Source organism: Apostichopus japonicus, chromosome 4 (assembly GCF_037975245.1).
Source record: "Apostichopus japonicus isolate 1M-3 chromosome 4, ASM3797524v1, whole genome shotgun sequence".
NCBI classification, from domain to species: domain Eukaryota; kingdom Metazoa; phylum Echinodermata; class Holothuroidea; order Aspidochirotida; family Stichopodidae; genus Apostichopus; species Apostichopus japonicus.
In genome coordinates this window covers 9,043,488-9,062,667 of record NC_092564.1, presented here as the reverse complement: position 1 = coordinate 9,062,667, position 19,180 = coordinate 9,043,488, and the positions used below count along the sequence as shown (strand labels likewise).

At 36.6% G+C, this 19,180-nt stretch overlaps 1 protein-coding gene and 1 long non-coding RNA gene across 3 annotated transcripts in view; both read left to right on the top strand.

The window, feature by feature from the left end:
* Window positions 1–2,058: 2,058 nt before the first annotated feature.
* LOC139966368 (uncharacterized) lies at window positions 2,059–3,800 on the top strand. Its single transcript, XR_011792559.1, has 2 exons — window positions 2,059–2,586; window positions 3,539–3,800. It is a non-coding gene; the product is annotated as an uncharacterized lncRNA (long non-coding RNA).
* Window positions 3,801–7,284: 3,484 nt separating this feature from the next.
* The window catches only part of LOC139966366 (carbohydrate sulfotransferase 15-like), a 28,248-nt gene continuing 16,352 nt past the window's right edge, over window positions 7,285–19,180 (top strand). The window contains exons 1-8 of one of the 2 annotated variants that reach the window (XR_011792558.1): window positions 7,285–7,472; window positions 8,675–9,022; window positions 10,566–10,782; window positions 13,300–13,398; window positions 14,190–14,346; window positions 15,424–15,600; window positions 16,750–16,894; window positions 17,040–17,317. Coding sequence is in view for 1 of the 2 variants with exons in the window: in XM_071969292.1 (XP_071825393.1) it covers window positions 7,410–7,472 (63 nt within the window). In the remaining variant the exon portion in view is untranslated. Of the gene's footprint in view, window positions 7,473–8,674; window positions 9,023–10,565; window positions 10,783–13,299; window positions 13,399–14,189; window positions 14,347–15,423; window positions 15,601–16,749; window positions 16,895–17,039; window positions 17,318–19,180 lie in introns of those variants that run through there. The other variant, XM_071969292.1, reaches the window with a different exon arrangement.

Below are 19,180 nucleotides of genomic sequence, written 5' to 3'. Positions count from 1 at the left end.
AATGTGGTGATTTGATCTTGTATAGTTTTCATGTTATCTTGTGAAGTAGTTTTATTTTCCTGTTTAGTACAATATATACAGTAAAGGAACTCCAACTTGCTGTTCTGTTTTTTTGCCAGCTCTCATAAATGAAGGGAAAGGTGCCCTTATAATCATATGCATAACATTGAATAGTCAAGTTGTCAACCAGAGTGTAGTGGTCAAGCGACTTGAAGGGATGCCATCCTGTCTGTTACTAATGGTTACATTGTGCCCATTGGGGATTAAAATCACATTTTGTGCTCGAATTATGTCCATATAAGTAAACTCATGTAGCTAAATATATTTTAATTTTGCTGGCACAAGGCCTAGGAAGATAGTGGGGTGGGAGGGGGGTTAGTGGGTGTCTGAAGGAGTGAAGGTGGGTCAAGAGAAGGAGCCAGTTTGATGGTATTGATAGTGTTTATGGAGCTCCAAATGCCAAAGGTAGTATGAGGGTTTTACTTTTGAGAGATAGGGAGTTCGGCATCTGTAAAAGTTGTGGGAAGGTTTCTAAATGCTGGTGAGGATATTGGGGGTGTAGAGAAGACTAAGCTTAGCCAACAGAAAGAAAGGGATGAAATCTTCCATGCTGAGCTAAAGTGCTTCTTTCAAGAGGGTGTAAATATTGCGAAGGTGAGTTTTGTGGTTGTCACTGTGGCGATGCTGCCATAGTCCAATTTAGAGCGGATGGTGTCCTACCTACCAGACCTACAGTAGGTGGTGTTGAAGAGAAAGCATGTGTCACCTTTGACCTTCATCAATAAAATTTACAAGGAAACAAATCACAACAAAGTTTAAACTTTTAATTTGTACAAAACTGACAATATTCTAGTTCCACTATATTTCTCTGAACTAAAGTAAACTTGTTATAAGCTTGAAAGATGAGGTTTGCCATGGAAAGAACAAACGAACTATGTAAGTATACAACATAATTATCATAAAATCAAGATATATAGATACCAATCATGTTACTCTCAGTTTCACTCCTTGCTTTCACTTGCCAATTCTTTTCTGAATGCTTTCTCTCCTTTCTTGCTACAAGAAGTCTTCCTTTTTGTAACTTATCTCCATTTACATTCTAACAAAAGCATTTACTATTAACTTTACCCAATAAACAACAAACGTATGAAATTTGAAGCAACTGCCCACTTAAGTCCTCGTTTAACAAGATCTGCCCACCGATTCTGAACTGGCTTGTGTTGCAGAAGTTTTTGCAGAAGATGGTCTTTCACATATTTATTTCTCAAAATAAGCAAGGTCTTCATGTTTAAAATTTGCTTTGTCTGAAATTCCAGTCTTGAAAAGCATGAAAATGTTATCATTAACTAAGATTAATCCACCTCTATTTTGTTTTTCCACCCAGGCTTTACTGTAATCTGAAACTGTGACCTTCACCTGCAACAGACATACAGTTTAAGTACTGTAAAAATATTAAAGCATTCTGAGTACTCTTAACTTTCATGTAACGTTTTTTAAGGGCAAATGGCACATAACCTGCTAATTATCTTAGAATTTGTTCCTCATGTTTTTCAACAATTAATGTATCTTCCAAATTTATGTCGTCTGGAACATCCAGCCTCTCAAACTCTTCAATCATCAGCTTCACCATAAATTCAACTATATCCTGTAGCATGAACATTTCTAATGTCCTCGGCGGATGCAAAGTTTTTTGGCAGCCATGTTTCGTGTTAAATTAATTTTGTTATTTTTATAACACTAGGTTCCCAATGCAATAACAAACAGCACTAACGTTATTTGCCTAACGAACGAAGAAAAGTTTTATCGGAAAATACTTGACTAAAAGTACCTATTTCGCCATTACTTGTTCATATATTGCGATGAAATATATGCTGAGATAAACAATTAATTATTAAATACGAATCTTCGCATGATTCGGTGAGAAATGAAAGATATATTCCGATCGAAATTCTTACAGGTATGCGTAACGTAACATATATGAGTACTGTGTATACTATTTCAATTACATATACGTTAGGATCGGAGTGTCTGTTGTTATGTTGTGAGGGACGCTATATGCGATAAAGTGGAATTTGCCCTTTTGGCATTCCAAGGTTTCAGCACTCTGCACAGGTACAGGAAGTTCTCTGCCCTTCACTGATAACCTTTGCATATTCATTAGGAGAGCACTGCTGCCAAGGAGTTGTTCCATCTCCCTGTTGCTACCCATCATGTTACACAGGTCTTCATTGTTCTCTGCTCCATAGTACCTAACCACATACTCTCCACAAAGAAATAGGGCTTATAGTTTTAGTGATTGTGGAAAGTTTATTCCCAATGGAGTCTTTATTTCTGTTGTATGTTGTTAAACTAAGATGACATGTTCATGTGTATAAGTTAACCAACATGTTAGTTGCTTGTGTAATAATTTTAAGTTAGTATCCTTTCACTTTGTGAGGAGGTTGGCTACTGAACTACTTTTACTCTCAGAGCCATGTGCTTCATTCCTCCACCTATCCTTTGTTAGAGAGACATTGTATTGATTGTTTTGTGAGAGGAAATTCAACCATTCATGTGAAGAAAAAGAGCCTATTTCAGTGTATCTTGGTGAGTTATTTCATGTTGATTATTAGTTAAATTTTACTTAATGGCATATGTTGTAAGAACTACTATTGTAAGAGAGATTTGGGGATATTATTGAGTTTCTCTCAAAGAGTTCTACCATGTGGTGGAGCAGTCATACATATTGTTATGTAAAGTAACAGTACTGTAAGTTAGTAGGGCTATTTAAGTCAGTGTTATACTTGGGAAGGTTTAGTTTCAAGTGTAAAAGGAAGATTGCATTTCAAACTGTTTTATTTGATATTTGTTTATTGATATTTGTTTAATTACCTTATTTACCTGTCAATTTCATATTTTAGTAGCTTCTCAGTGACATTATGAGAATAATTCTAAGTCACATGGTTAAAGGGGTAGTACTGACTGAGTCCATGTTTTCAGTTATGATCAGTTATTGTCTCGGTATTAGTTCAGACAGAGTTAAGTTAATCATGATTCATTTACAATGTGCTTTAGTAACTGATGTTAAACCGATTGATGGGTTCTAGGTGTTTCGGTGTATTATAGGAATTCCCTTGGGACTGTGTGTATAACTCAAGTGAGACGTTATTGGTTATTATATTTATAGCATAATTTCAGTTTCAATTTTGTGTTAATCCAGTGTAATTAAGGGATTAAAGGTTCATCAACTCAGACATTTTAAGAGTTTCAGTTGTACATCAAATTAGAGGGGCTGTGTATGAGCACTATGTAGTAAATCTAAGCATGTATGAAATACCCTTGTAGTGTATTGTTCTTAAAAGGCAAATGTTGTACCATACTTTTGTAATACTTTGGGCAGCTTGTGTATTGGTGCTCCTAAAAAGCATATCTGACTTTACCAAGTTGTACTTAGTACTTTAAATGCTTATATGTAGTTATATATGTCATAATTCAATTAAATTAACCTTTGTAAGCTATTCCAGATTTTATATGGTTATATATTAATTTTCTGGTTTAGGTTCTTTTGAGCTGAGTCGTGATCCGGTGATGTGAGGTTTACTGATCATTGTTGTTAGATGACTGGGCTGGTAAGTGATGCATGATATTTTGCAGGGTATTTCCTTTGTGGTCATAATTGTTCATGCGAGGACCTGAGGTTATATTTTAGCTATTTTGTTTACTATTATTTTCTGATTTTATCTGGCCAGGAGCGAAAGGATGTATATACGCCATGCCATTGAATTGTATTCTTCTTCATGTTACAGAAGGTGTTAATTAAATTTCATATTTAGTTATGTGCTAGATTGGTACTTCGGTAAATGTTATCATATTCTGCTGTTATCATTTTTATGGATGATGTTATTGTACTACGTAAGAGATTCACTTTTTCACTTTCGGGTTTATAAGGATGAACCGATAACTCCATTCTTTTCTTCAATTCATTTCCAATTCTTTTTCAATTCATTCAAGTCTTACTCAATTATTATCTTGTTATTTTCACTAGAGATGAGCTATTGCAGGGTTGCTAGTCAATTGTTCATTGCAAGATTGTTTTACCAATTAACTGTTGTTTTATTATTTTCATTCGATTGAGGAGTTTCACACCAATGGTAAGTTGTTGGGTTAAATGTATACATGACTTACCTGGACAACTGTCAAGTTTTTAATTTTCTCTTCTCATTGCAGAGGCTGTTTTGTTTGTCTGTTTGTTTTGTTTGAATAAATTGGATAAACCAAGTGCAGTACTACTCTTCATCATTGTCGTTTGCGTGGCATGACTCACCGCTAGCTCCCATTCAACTAGATTCCAAAATCGCTTCATATATACGAAATGACCTTTGTACCAGGATTACGTAATAGCTGATGATGGCTTTACCCGTGTTTGTGCCCTGAGGCATGTTTACTTATGGCGATCAAATTTTGTCGGTTACAATGATACTTCAAAGTGGGTTTTCTCCTTCTGTTTATAGCTCCATGATTCAACCATAGTACCGTGTGAACGACACGAACCATGTGCAACGTTGTCATGGCAATACTTCACTACTCTTCGCTCACCATGCTGACACAAGTTTTGGACATACTGAAATAAATCTCGACATATACGAAACGTTGGCGCGCGCCGAAGTGCCAAAATTATAGCACGACGTAAATATAGCATGTTGACATGACCAATGTAGTAATGGCATGCTGTTACAAGTTTTCGACATGCTGATGTTGAATTTGACATGTTGATAGACGCAATGGCATATTGTATTTGGTTTCGACATGTTCATATGGAATTGTAACATGCTGATATCGAATTGTAACATGTTGATATCGATTTGGACATATATCTATTAACTTGGACACTTCACTTTCTTTTTCGACATTTATGGAACGTTTGGCTCTCCGTATAAACACACTTGTTGTGGGTGAACGTTCATTATACTTGCGGATCAAGACGGATCCCCCCCCCCCCACCCCGTACTTCCCAGTTTCAGGATTCGGCAAATGGAAGATTATTCGGAGTTTTCCCAAGAGCTAAAAAAGTAGTTCTTTGTGATGGTTCAATGATCTTATAGTCAGGCATAGGCCTGTATGGTTCTTTTTGTCCTTCATTGACGTCGAAGTTTGAAATGAATTAATCATGCTAGGAACTTTCGGGCAATTTTTAAATTTCTCTGGCAAGTAAAATAGCTTCCTCATATATATATATATATATATATATATATATATATGTTCCTCCTGGTTGACTAGAGCCCGTACGCCTATATGGTCACACAATAGTATAGAGTATGATCCATGCAGACAGCTAGTATTTTTTAATTTTTTAATTCCATCCAATTTCAGTTCAACTCTCGGACAATTTTTGGTTGACTATAGTATCAAGTTGAGAGTTTTAATTCGAGGCAGTCGTGATGAGGTGCAGGGGTAGTCCTGTGGTGGGCTGGGTACCCCCCCCCACCCTCATCCCCGTTGCCGACTTTTTGGCATTTCGTTGGGAGCCTTTCGGAACAAGAAGCAGAATATTCAATTCTGGAGTACAGTAGTTCAGTGGAAATAACTGTTAATTTATTGTTCATTTCTTATTCCCTTTTTGCCAAATCTTGCCAATCCTTTCTGAAGAGGGTGGAGCCGCCCCTTATGGCAACGTCTTTTACTTCCCTTTTACCGTTCAAGTTCCGTTATTTTTAATTCGGTGCACCGGTTACGAGGATGGGGTGCAGCCAGGGCAAGTGCTCTGTGATCGCCTAAAGGGCCCGTGGCCAGGAGTCCAAATATAAGTAAATTTACATATTTATCTATATATGATATATGACAAAAAATACTTTGTCTTTCCCTCCTGATATAGAACTAAAATGCATATATAAAAAAAATTAAAATACAGACTGTGTCTATAAGTAATTCATACCTAAATTGAATGAAATACCAATTGTTCACAAATGACGGACTTGACCATACGTTTGATACCCAATGTTGTAATCACTTCAGAAAATTTTTTCACTTTGTATTTGCGTTTTTATTTTTGTGACACGAGTCAGTGTGTATCGGATTTTATATTCACTATTAGTTTCTTGAGCTGTAACAAAATGTCGACTCGCGACTTCGGTTACAATATTTCAAATACTTTACTCAGGTTAGTATAAGACTGGCGCATCTGTAAAAGTTTGAAATACACTGGTTTTTTACAGTAAAATAGCATTAGGTTACTGTACTTCTATCGGCTAAACTTTTGATATTCGATAAAGCATGCACAGCTTTCCTAATGGTTGAATCAACTACAAAACCAGGGCACCCAAACCGGTCGGTCTTCGACTGCTCACCATGTAGGCATAAAAATAGTCCAACCAGGGAGCTGCTAGAGTAGCAGCTCCCTGGTCAAACTAAAGCCTACGCCTGATGCAAAACTCGACCATAACTGTACGGGTACACGTTGTCAGTCCGACACGTTTTAAGTCCGAAAATAAAATCCACGTTCTCAGTCCGAAAAAACGAGTTTTCAGTCCGACACGTTTTCAGTCCGAAAATAAAATACACGTTTTCAGTCCGAAAATAAAATACACGTTTTCAGTCCGAAAATAAAATACACGTTTTCAGTCCGAAAATAAAATACACGTTTTCAGTCCGAAAAAACGAGTTTTCAGTCCGACACGTTCTCAGTCCGAAAATAAAATCCACGTTCTCATAAAATCCACGTTCTCAGTCGAAGCTTAAATATATACTGTTCATTATATATATAGGCCTATATATTATTAAATTATCATATATATATATATATATATATATATATATATATATATATATATATATGTATATATATATATATATATATATATATATATATACATATATTTATATATATATATATATATATATATATATATATATATATATATAAATAACATATATATATATACAGTATATATATATATATATATATATATATATAAATAACATATATATATATACAGTATATATATATATATATATATATATATATATATATATAAATAACATATATATATATACAGTATATATATATATATATATATATATATATATATATATATTGCTAGATTTCCAACTCAATGCCCAGCTGTAATGAAAAATCGTTTGTGACTTGTGTTAACCTGTGTAAGGTGATGGCTTCCAATGATTGGTTGTGTGTTCTTTTGTTATACAACGGGTCAACTTACCTTTGCTCATTCTTTTGTGTCTGCATTCAAAATTTATTCGTTGATTATTTCTTTATGAAATTTCCATTCAGGCCAAACTCTTTTCACTTGCAGCAACCGACCGTTACAAAGACATTGCACACTGATAGGCAAGTCCTTAAGCTATAACCAACAGTATATACTATAGTTGGTTATACAACGGGTCAGTAAATATCACCGTATATTACTAAAACTATGGATTCTATTGGTTTTGTTGGGCACCTAACCTTGCAACAGAGGTGGTATAAACCCATGTGGGTAAGTAGATTTTGAAATCACCTCATTTACCAATTTTATACAGGACAGCTTGCAACTAGACTCAACTGAACAACTGCGACACTAAGCAAAGAACGAGGTTTTCTGAACAAGAGCGATTGGCTTTTCTAGTCAAAGTACTGTCTGTCCTATATGAAACTTGATTTTTGTCTTTAATGAAAACATATCAACTCCATTTTTGGTCGAATAGTCTGGAAATATGTTATACCAATGCATGTTTCTACCCACGCGTAATAATATGTATTTGTAAATGCTTGATATTACAATATGTATAGGGCCGTAGCCGATGAAGGGGTGGACTGGTGTTCCCCCCCCCCCTTCCTTCCCCGTAAGTTTTCAGACTTTCTTCCGAATGGCACACACAAAGTCGTATACACTATAGCAGTACTTTTACTACATGGGAAAGATAGCACCATTTTAGACGATTTATTTTTAGATGATTATTATTATATAGATTATTTTTAGACGATAGTAACCAAAATTTCTAGTGTTACTATACTAGCGAGATTCGGTTGGTATATGACTGACAGAGGTTGCTATGCGGTCTGATAAATACGGAACGCACAATTATGCAAACTACCCTCCTTAGTTCTCGAGGGGGAAAATTAGCGACAGGGTAGGACGGATATCGGTAGAGTCTTAAATTACTATAATGTAATATACCGGTGCATAAGAAAACATCGGTTAAAATTATAAACGCGAAACGTGTCTATTTCTGCCACTATGTTTTTACACCTTGTTTTGATATCTCTGTAGGTCATTTGTCTGGTGGCAAAATCATTTTAAAGGGAGTGCCCCGATCCTGGTCCCCCTCCCTGGTTCCACATATGTATCGTGAAATTTATATAGTAATTTTTCAATGAGTAATATATTATTCTTTACTTAAACACGTAACATGTGGTATTTAGTACGACAGGAATGAAGGTACTTATGAATGAAATGTCAGTATGGACAAGTTGTGCGCAAAGGATGGAATGGGGATATTGGCCAAAATTTCTTTGAAGATAGTCAAATAAACGCTTGCCATTTTGTAAGTTTCTTCTTTAATATTCTTATGTTTTGCGAAAATTATAACTGATGTCACAATATTGATTAGAACTTAGACGGTATGTTTTGTTTCGTTTTGTTCAAGTTATAAAAGAATCATCTATATTTTTTCTTGTTTCTTTAATTTGTTTGCACAGATGATAGCATTGCTACTGTGTTGCTTTGGAATATCAATTCTCTCTGTATATGATCAATTCGGGACACCCGTGCAAACAATCGAATACTTACCGATCAAAGTGACAGATCAAATTAGAAGTGCAAATTACACTACAGACGCTATAACTGTAGTACACGAATCGCATTTGAATACAAAGCAGCCAACATCTATCCAAAATCTTTTAAATAGAAGCGGTTGGCAGCTTAATTCTACGATATCATCTGCATTACGTCAACTGTCGCTAGGTTACTACAGTAACCCTGCAGATATCAATAACAGATCCGTATCTCGTCCGATACCTCACGGTCTGAAAAAGCTCCGTCCATTGGTAAGTAAAAATAGATGATAATTAATGTTTCTATTGCTGACACCTTAATTGTAAGAATAATGTTTGGTTCGGTCGTTTTATAGCTGTGTTTGGCTTGATTGACACTTTGTATGATAAACGGGCCTAGTAATCTCTCTCTACTCCCTGCATCGAGTCATCTCTCCTCCCTTTATCGAGTCATCTCTCCTCCCTGCACCGTGTCATCTCACGCATCCCTGCATCGCGTCATCTCTCCTCAGTGCATCGAGTCATCTCTCCTACCTACATCGAGTCATCTCACGCATCCCTGCATCGAGTCATCTCTCCTCCCTGCATCGAGTCATCTCTCCTCCCTGCATCGAGTCATCTCTCCTCCCTGCATCGAGTCATCTCTCCTACCTGCATCGAGTACTCTCTCCTCCCTGCATCGAGTCATCTCTCCTCCCTGCATCGAGTCATCTCACGCCTCCCTGCATCGAGTCATCTCTCCTCACTGCATCGAGTCATCTCTCCTCCCTGCATCGAGTCATCTCTCCTCACTGCATCGAGTAGTCTCTCCTCCCTGCATCGAGTCATCTCTCCTCCCTGCATCGAGTCATCTCTCTTACCTGCATCGAGTCATCTCTCCTCCCTGCATTGGGTCATCTCTCTTACCTGCATCGAGTCATCTCTCCTCACTGCATCGAGTCATCTCTCCTCACTAGTGTGTCTGCTGCCTAATTAGTTCTCTTATCTCAATTATCTCGGTCCCTGGACGTATACATATCTTCATGAACGTACAGTAAATCTCTTCATATGACAGAGTTACCTCTCCAGATTAACACGTCTTCTACACAATATGGATTATCTCCCCTCCTGAATGCACCTCTCCTTCATTAACTATCCTCATTTCCCACAAGATACCTCTCCCCACTAGTAGGTCTTCAACTCAATACGAATTTCCTCTCATAATGAATGGTAGCTGTCCTCCGTGTATGTTTCCTCACTTACCTTAAGTTACCTCTCTCTACTAGTAGGTCTTCTACTCAACTTATACGAATTACCTCTCATAATGAGTGACAGCTGTCCTCCGTGTATTTTTCCTCACTTACCTTAAGTTATTTCGCCTCACTAGTAGGTCTTCTACTCAACATAAATTACCTCTCATAATGAATGGTAGCTGTCCTCCATGTATGTTTCCTCACTTACAGTACTTCCAGTACTATCCCAAACATTCACCTCTTCTTACTCAAACTATAAACCACCATGATGCATGGGTATAAGTTAAATCTATAACTGCTATAGTCTTAAGTCTTAGCCATCGGCTAACATATGGTTGATAGGATATACCAGTTGGAAACATGTATTTATGCTGCATGTGGAGGGACTTTCTCAAGTCTAGCCTCTATTCCTGATCTAAAGAGGAAATTAGTTTAGTCATAGCATTGTTCTGTGTATTACATACGACTTGGGCAAGTAGCCATTAATATATATATTCACGGTGGCTTGATCTGGTTAAGTCTACAGCTATCAAACCATTTGAAAACAACAATAAATATTCTTTTTGTTGTTGTTTTATCCACAGATTTTCAAACATGTCCCAAAGTTTATGCCAGATTATAAAAATCCTTGTTACCAGACTGCACGCACAAATTCAAAAATGATTTGCCTACCATATTTTTTTCTACTCGGCAATCCCAAATGTGGAACCACCGATATTTTTGCCCGGATAAACGGCCATCCAGACATTTTCGGCGAAGTCAAAGAAATACATTGGTGGACTCGAGCTAGCAAATCAACACGTATGTTTAATATTACGAAATACCTTTATCATGTTATTTCAACTCTCTCTTGCTCTTCATTTCTATAATCGATATAACACAGTAGTCACAAGGTATAAAGGAGAGCTGTCGGAAGGGAATATGTTTATATTACTTTAGTAAACAAAACGTAGCCCGGTGGCGAATTTTTTTTTCCCAAACAGGTTTGCAATTGCGTGTAAATAGGCGCTCATGATTGGTCGGAAAAGTTACGTCATCACGATAGAAACCTTCACTTCCAGGTAACCAAAGTGTCTGCATCCATTCGTTGCAACCAAGATATAGCCGTTCAAAATTACCCGAAGCTTTTGGTTGTAGATGTGTTTGGAATTGGTTTAGACATATTGAGCACACTAGTATGGTATGATCAACTACTTTGATCGAAGTTTTCTGTGAAGGCATTAGTCGATAACAACGCACAGTGAAATGTTCGTACAGGGTACATCACACATGCGCTGTAGTCCTATATGTATTATAACTGTGTACACAGTGCAGTGACGGGAAAATATCATACTGTAGCATGGTGGGCTCATAATTGATGCACTTAAGGATTTGATCAAAGATGTATATCAAGGAAAAATCCAAATCACTCAACTCTATGTGTTTTACATATGTGTAGTTCCACAAAAATGTTATGATCTCAAAATATTTAAGGTTCTATGCTTATGCACAGTACAATTGAGCAGAATTTGACCACAAAATGTCTGCCGTGTCAAGCAGTCTTTCATACCCCTAAATTGACACATTCGTCGATTAGCTAACCGTGTAGTCCAGGCCTTAGTATACATCCATTGACTTTAGATGCTGTTTGCTATGCTCTGAGCCTCTAAGCGCAGACAGGTCAGGTCCCAGAGAGTAGTCTTATCATTTTGAGGTAATGTTGGTTATTTTTAGGATGTAAGATTTCCAAATGCCCAAAAAACGTGCAAAACTGGGGGAGGGTGTTAAAAGCTTAAAAAATACCACAATTTGGTCAGCAAATAGCTGAAATGGATTCAAACTCATGAAAAATGTAATTCAGCTTGACTGCAAAAGTTTAGATGGCCTGCTGTGTCGTTGCTAGTAATAATTGAAGGTGCGTCAATTACGGGGTGCGTCAATTATGAAGCCTTGACTATACACTAAACTGTTTGCGTATATTCATTCAAGACTCGTGAAGTTGATTTTAGTGTAGGCCTACCCATTCCACGAAACGAATTCCGATTGCAGTAGAACGGCTCACAAATCTTGAATAACGTAAACACGAACCCAATAGAATGTATCGTATGTATAAGTGAGGTCAACATGTGATTGAAGCATTAAAAGTAAAGTTAGAGCGTTTGATTGGAAAGCCCGTAACTAGACTTAATTAAGTGTCAGTGTGTAACTCAGTGCATGTCTTCGAACTTCGAAGCGATGCCCATTATTGATGCTGACGTCACGAGCAATCTGATTGGCGGAAAACTCCGTAATTGCAAACCTGTTTGGGAAAAAAAATTCGCAGCCCGGTGATTATCTTAGTATATATAGAAAAGTGACAACATACAGAACGGATTTCAAATCCATCTCCACAAAACAGTATTAAATAGGCCTACCTGATGTTAGTTCACCTAAATTCGAATTTTCGGACAATAAGCTGTTACGTTTTTCTCATTTGACTCCTCAACATTCCAGACATCGTCCCACCCCCCTCCACCCCACCCCTCTCTCAGTGGCGGAGCTAGGGGTATTGGTCAGGGGAGCGAGAATGGTCTGTAGGGGCGCTTTCGACACTATCTTAGCGGAGCGCCACCACAGGTTGGCGCGGAGCGTACAGACATTTTTGAGTAAAGATACTCACTAGATCGCCGGAAATGACCCTTTTCGGGCCTTGCTAATTTGCATATAATGTGACAAATGTCAATAGGAAGATGAGAGCGCAATAAAAAAGTCCATAATCGCGAATAAGTAAAAAGTGGTAAAAAGGGCGTCAGGTGGGGGCATCCGCCCCCCTGACTGTATGGACGCTCCGCCACTGCCCCCTCTCTCCCTCGCACTCACTCTCTCTTCCTCACCATCCCTCCAGAGTCCAAAAGGAAGATTGACTGCTAAAGTGTGTCTGTGGTAAAGAGACCAAGACGTGTAAGGCTCATTCAGCCCTTAAACTTTAAGGGATATTATAATAGGACGTAAGGTAAACCTCGAGTGCTTCACAGCTTCCTTTGTTGTTAAAGTCTAGTTTTGGTGCTGGATCTGCCCGTCACAATCTGGTGGAACTATCGTACTTGACTATTCAAATATGTCAGCCACCAATATCTCACCGCGGAAAAATGAAATTCAACACAGCCCTCACAGGTTCTGCTTATACAATAGTATGAGTCATTAAAATGATATAAATGTGTGGGACAAAATAGGTTTCTGTATTCGGTTTGTAACTCGCTAAATATATACGAACCGCTAAATGGTTGTTCATAGATATAATGTGATTAAAGTTGCTATTAGTAGGCTCTTGGTCTGATTCTTGTTTGCCTCTCTACACAGATATGCAAGATCTACAGATCTACTCGTCCAAGTTTATTTTGAAAGGGATTATCGCAGCTCGAAAATCCGCTACAGGGTCAGCCGAGACAGCTATTGTTGGTAAATACGTCCTAACCTGCAAAAGCACAATCAATGCACTTTTACTATTGTCTTACCTGCCTCCATTCTATGTATGTACTCAAATCAACCTATAGCTTACCAAAAGTAGGTCACATGTTAGCACTGCACCCCCCCCCCCACCCCCACTGACCTCATTCAGGATCAACGCTCACTTCCTCTTCCAATTCTACCATTCTCAAGGCTTACAACTATAATTCCAGGGTAGTTTTCAATCATCTGGAATATCGATAGTTTTAAAGATTTTGGTGAAAGGTTTCTAGAGTCAGCAAGGGACCTGAACTCAAGATAAAATCTACTGACAGGAATCTTAAGAAATGTGTGCAGGTTTCCGAGATTGTGAACAGGGATCGATGGGAAGCAATAAAGTAGTACCGGTGTGCACCCTCGACACCAGGAAGTATACATGGACAGGGGCGGGCATCAACAATTTAAGGAGGGTACACTGTATTTTAATGAATTTTTTACACAAGATGGTGGCAAGGAATGGTGGCAAGGGTGACAGGGAGTGGCCTCCCCTCATACCAAACAATTTCTTTGATAGGATCTGTAAACACAGAAGAGTTTGGTAGAAAAGTAAGCAACTTAATATTTATGAATATCTCGGAAATGTCAGATCGGGGATGAATATAAATTCCACCGTTTATAATTTCAAACGAACTTCCCATCTCCAAATTCTCCTAAGTGTTTTTCTAAGTATAGGGCTACTAGGTGTTGTCAAAACTGCAAATGTGAATATTTAGATGTGAGTTTGTAATTTACTCTCTACACAGGAGACGGATCGGCTTCAACATTTTGGGATAACGAAGGATGGGAAACCTTTTATCCGCAGCATTATGAAAGTGGACCACCTTACGTCACAGCTGACCTCATACATCACTTTCTACCAAGAGCAAAACTTATTGTATCTTTTAGAGATCCAACAGCACGGTAGTTGTATGCGCATGCGTGATCAATTAGCTATTGCGTATTCTTTACTTCAGTGTGTACAACGTATACTATTACAGTTATACTACACGTATGCGTTATCAATTAACTATTGCGTATTCATTATTTCAGTGTGAATAACATACTATTACTCATACTATTACTATATATACATATACATATACTAAACTATTACTATACTGTACTATAACATAACATAACAAAACATACCATACCATACTATAACAACTATAACATACTATTACTGTTACATACTATAACTGTTATACTACATGCACTCGTGAGTATCGTATCAATACTTCGGAGTGTATAACATACTATTACTATATATACTATACTTAACTATTACTATAACATAACATAACAAAACATACTATACAATAACATGCTATTACTGTTACATAATATTACTGTTATACTGCTCAACTTTCAAACCTCCTATAGTTGTCTGACGATCGCTATAACGCGTGAAACTCCGAGTTACAACTACTAGTGTTCCACTAGGAGCAACTAGTATCAACATATATTCCGCTCTGTCCACTGGACATAGAGCACAGAGCTATCTATAGATAGATAGATAGATAATATGAGATAGCACCATGGGACGTTGTATTAGTTTACATAAAGAAGAACCACAAAGTGCATCATTTTTCCTGTATTTTTGTCAGTCTTCGTTATGTCATATAAAATACTGTCACTAGTAATAATAATAATATAAGAATTTATCAAGCGCTTTTATCCAGTTAAAAAAACTGCTCAGAAGCGCTGCAGGAGCAAAGTACTCCAAATGGACACAACAGTTATTAAACAAATGGATTCATGAATAAGAACGTTTTGAGTTCTTTCTGGAGAGTTGACACATGCTGGATTTGTTTTCAGATGTAAGGGGAGACTGTTCCAGAGCTGTGGAGCTGAATAACCATTTCTTCAACCGTTTCCATCTTAGGTGACTTTTCTTTAAAAGTACAATTCACAACTTTTCAGAAACTATAGGCTATATCTCCACAATCATCAGTCATTTAGCGCAAATCAAAGCAAGATTTGTTTTTTTCGTTTCAGATTATATTCAGGTTATCTTTATTTCAACCGACCGGGAAAACCGGGAAAACCGACAGGGGTGAAAACTTCCCCGGAAGATTTTCATAAAAGAGTGGTCGCCGAATTGGAAATCTTTAAAACTGTACTTCACATCGTTCTATTCGTTCATGTGTCTACACTCAACATAAATACCTATCGGTAAAGATCGACCTGTAAAATTGCAGTAAATCACTCTTTTTTAGAGTGATTTCCTCAGCCAATTAGCTGGTTAGAGAAAATTCTGCAGATCGGGCTCACTTACAGAGTGAAAATTTAGTCATTCATCATCATGGATAAATTGATGTGTACACACCTTTAAGCAAAGAGTTTTGAGCAGAACTTTCATCTCGATATGTGATATATCTATAGTCCTACAAGAAAAGAAAGTTTGTCAATGTTAATCGGTTGTTTTATCATTTCTTAACCAAAACAGTTTCATATCAGCTATATATATCTATAAATATGTATCGCATTGTATAAACAGTGCCTTTCGAGACTATGAAATACTAACGCTTTCCGGTCGAGGTTTGTCATTCATTTGAGGAACTGACGTCATGCTCTGTGCGTTAGACTAAGTAGTCCAGTCACCGTATCAATGAGCCTCGCATATTATAAATAATATATATATATATATATATATATATATATAGTAAATCAATAAAATATAACACACCAGAAAAATTCCACTTCACGACCGGTTTTCTGTGTAAAATTGTCAGATTCAATGCGCCAGGGTGCACTCTGTACAATCATAACACTTGGGCAATACGCCATTAATGACAGTTATTCAAAGCCAATTTATACGCCTTAACACACCAGTAGAATCACTGTGGTCGAGTGGTACGGACTTTGCTTCGTGACACGAAGATCCAGGGTTCGATTCCTACCTTCGCTTGATGTGTCCCAAAAGTACGAAACCGGTCGTGAAGTGGAAATTTTCTGGTGTGTTATTCTTTATTGATTTACTGTATATCTGTCATACCACTTGCTACACATTCGATTCTTATTTACGGCTTGGCTTGCCTATAAAAACATGGATATATATATATATGGACATATATATATATATATAACACACCAGAAATATATAATAATATATATGTATATATATAATATATATATATGTATATATATATATATATATATATATATATATATATACAAAACGCAAAGAGATCGGCTGGGAACGTTGTAAAAGCATACATTGTTAGAAACTGATATATGCAATGCAAACGATATTTGATTTAAAAAAAATACGATAATTGTTTGATTTTCTTTATTTGTGGCCTCGTGCCTTTCTTTAAACAGAGGGTGCGTGTCAGCCTGTATATTGTACCTCTACTTGACTGGTTGAGAGTCTACCCTAGAGAACAGCTCTATATTATTAAACTGGAAGAATGGCACCAGCAGTGTAATCGAATTTTAGCAGAAGTTTATCATTTTCTAGAAATAAGTAAGTATGAGCTCCATATTGTTAAATTTGACCTATATTCCAACTCATTATACATTGACGTTGTAAATAATCGATACGCTTTTATTATTTTAAACGCTATAGTTGTTATTGTTTTACCTTCTTTTTTTGGGTCAATATCTTAAAGGAAAGCTATCGGTGAATAAAATTGACGAAATATGCAGCCAAGAAATCAAGAATGAATACCAACAGAAAACGAACTCTGGACCAATGTTGAACTCAACTCGAGAGATTTTACGAAATTTCTATCGACCATACGTTCTCGAGCTAGCATCCGTATTGAATGATACGCGATTTCTATGGGATTATTTAGAATCCTAAAGTTGACCTCCATCATATATGTAGGAATATAGGTGCAGTCTAAACCGTAACTTATTTGTTTGGCAGACACGGAGAAACCTGACGGAGGAAAACTATATGGAAAAAAAGTTCAGGTACCATTTTTTGTGTGGGGGTGGGGTGGGAGTGGGTTGTTGTATAAAAAGATCAATTTAATGTGACATTATGAGGAAAAAAATCAATGAATATGTAAGTCACGTGATCAAATCTAAAGGAATCAGCACTAAGCAAAACTGTATATCATGATTTGGTGAAAATGTGGCTAATGTTCTGGAAGTGTCCCGGAAATGATATCGATTCCAAAGGCGATTTCCACCAAAGGCGAATGGAAATGAAGAATGGTCAGGGTGGGAGGTGGTTATAATTATAGGGGAAAGAAGGGAGGCGAAACTCAAAGGGAGAGGACCGATGGAGGAAGGAGGAGGTAGGACAGTCTGTTTTTTGGGTAACTTATCAACGTCAACATTATACAATGATGATGTGAAATATACGATGATAATGTATTATTGTACGACGATGATGTATTATTGTACGATGATTATGCAAAAATATACGATGCTGATGTATTATTATACGATGATAATGTATCATTTTACAATGATAATGTATTATTATAAAATGACGATGTAAAAATATACGATGATGATGTATTATTATACGATGATAATGTATTATTATACAATGACGATGTAAAAATATACGATGATGATGTATTATTATACGATGATAATGTATCATTTTACAATGATAATGTATTATTATAAAATGACGATGTAAAAATATACGATGATGATGTATTATTATACGATGATAATGTATTATTATACAATGACGATGTAAAAATATACGATGCTGATGTATTATTATACGATGATAATGTATCATTTTACAATGATAATGTATTATTATAAAATGACGATGTAAAAATATACGATGATGATGTATTATTATACGATGATAATGTATTATTATACAATGACGATGTAAAAATATACGATGATGATGTATTATTATACGACGATAATGTATTATTGTACGATGATGATGTAACAACATACGATGATGATGATGTAGAGTCGTCTGATGATTTAAAAGGGGTGTAAAAACTTCAGATGATGATTACGTATATATTATACGATGACCATGTGAACACTTGCGTTGATGGTGGAATAACTTACGATGATGATGTCAACGAAAACAATTGTTTCGTTTCAACGGTGGCAGCTTTTCATACGACGACGTCTTGGACGGTCGCTTTTAATGACGAACTGAATTGGGTATGAACAAATCGTCTGTATCCTTCCAACTAATGATAACATTGATAAACATATTGTATCGTGAATGGTCTTTATACTCCTCCGAAGTAAGATGTGCACATAGCTACAAAGCCAGCCATGTCATGAATATGTATGTACTCTATTGGGCTTATTTGTAATTTTGGAGGGTTAAATGTTAATTAATGGGGTTTATAGTCTAATTAAGTGAGTTGTGGTTTTAGTAAATCAATATTATCATTGAGTTAAATTCATACGACATATCTGAATTATGTTTAGGGTGATAATGTTGTTGTTGTTTAGAAAATAGTTAAAGGATTTATACTCCTTTATTTGTTACCTTTATTTGTTACCGTTGTTGTTCATGGCTTGTTTATTTGTTACCGTTTCCTCTTTGAAAAACCTATTTTTTCAATATCATCTTGACCAAGAGTAAAATTTGAGAACAATGTGAAAAGAAACTTGTTAAAATTGAAAAAAAGTCAATACAAACCAAACTCTCTAAAACCAACTCATATTTTCAGTTATACTATAATGAATATAAAATATAGTGTTGGTGTCATACACCCAATATGCGTCGGGGTGCGGTCGCCCCCCCCCCCCTTGGCTAACAGGCCAAATGGAAACCCAGTGAACCCATATCGATGTGGATCAT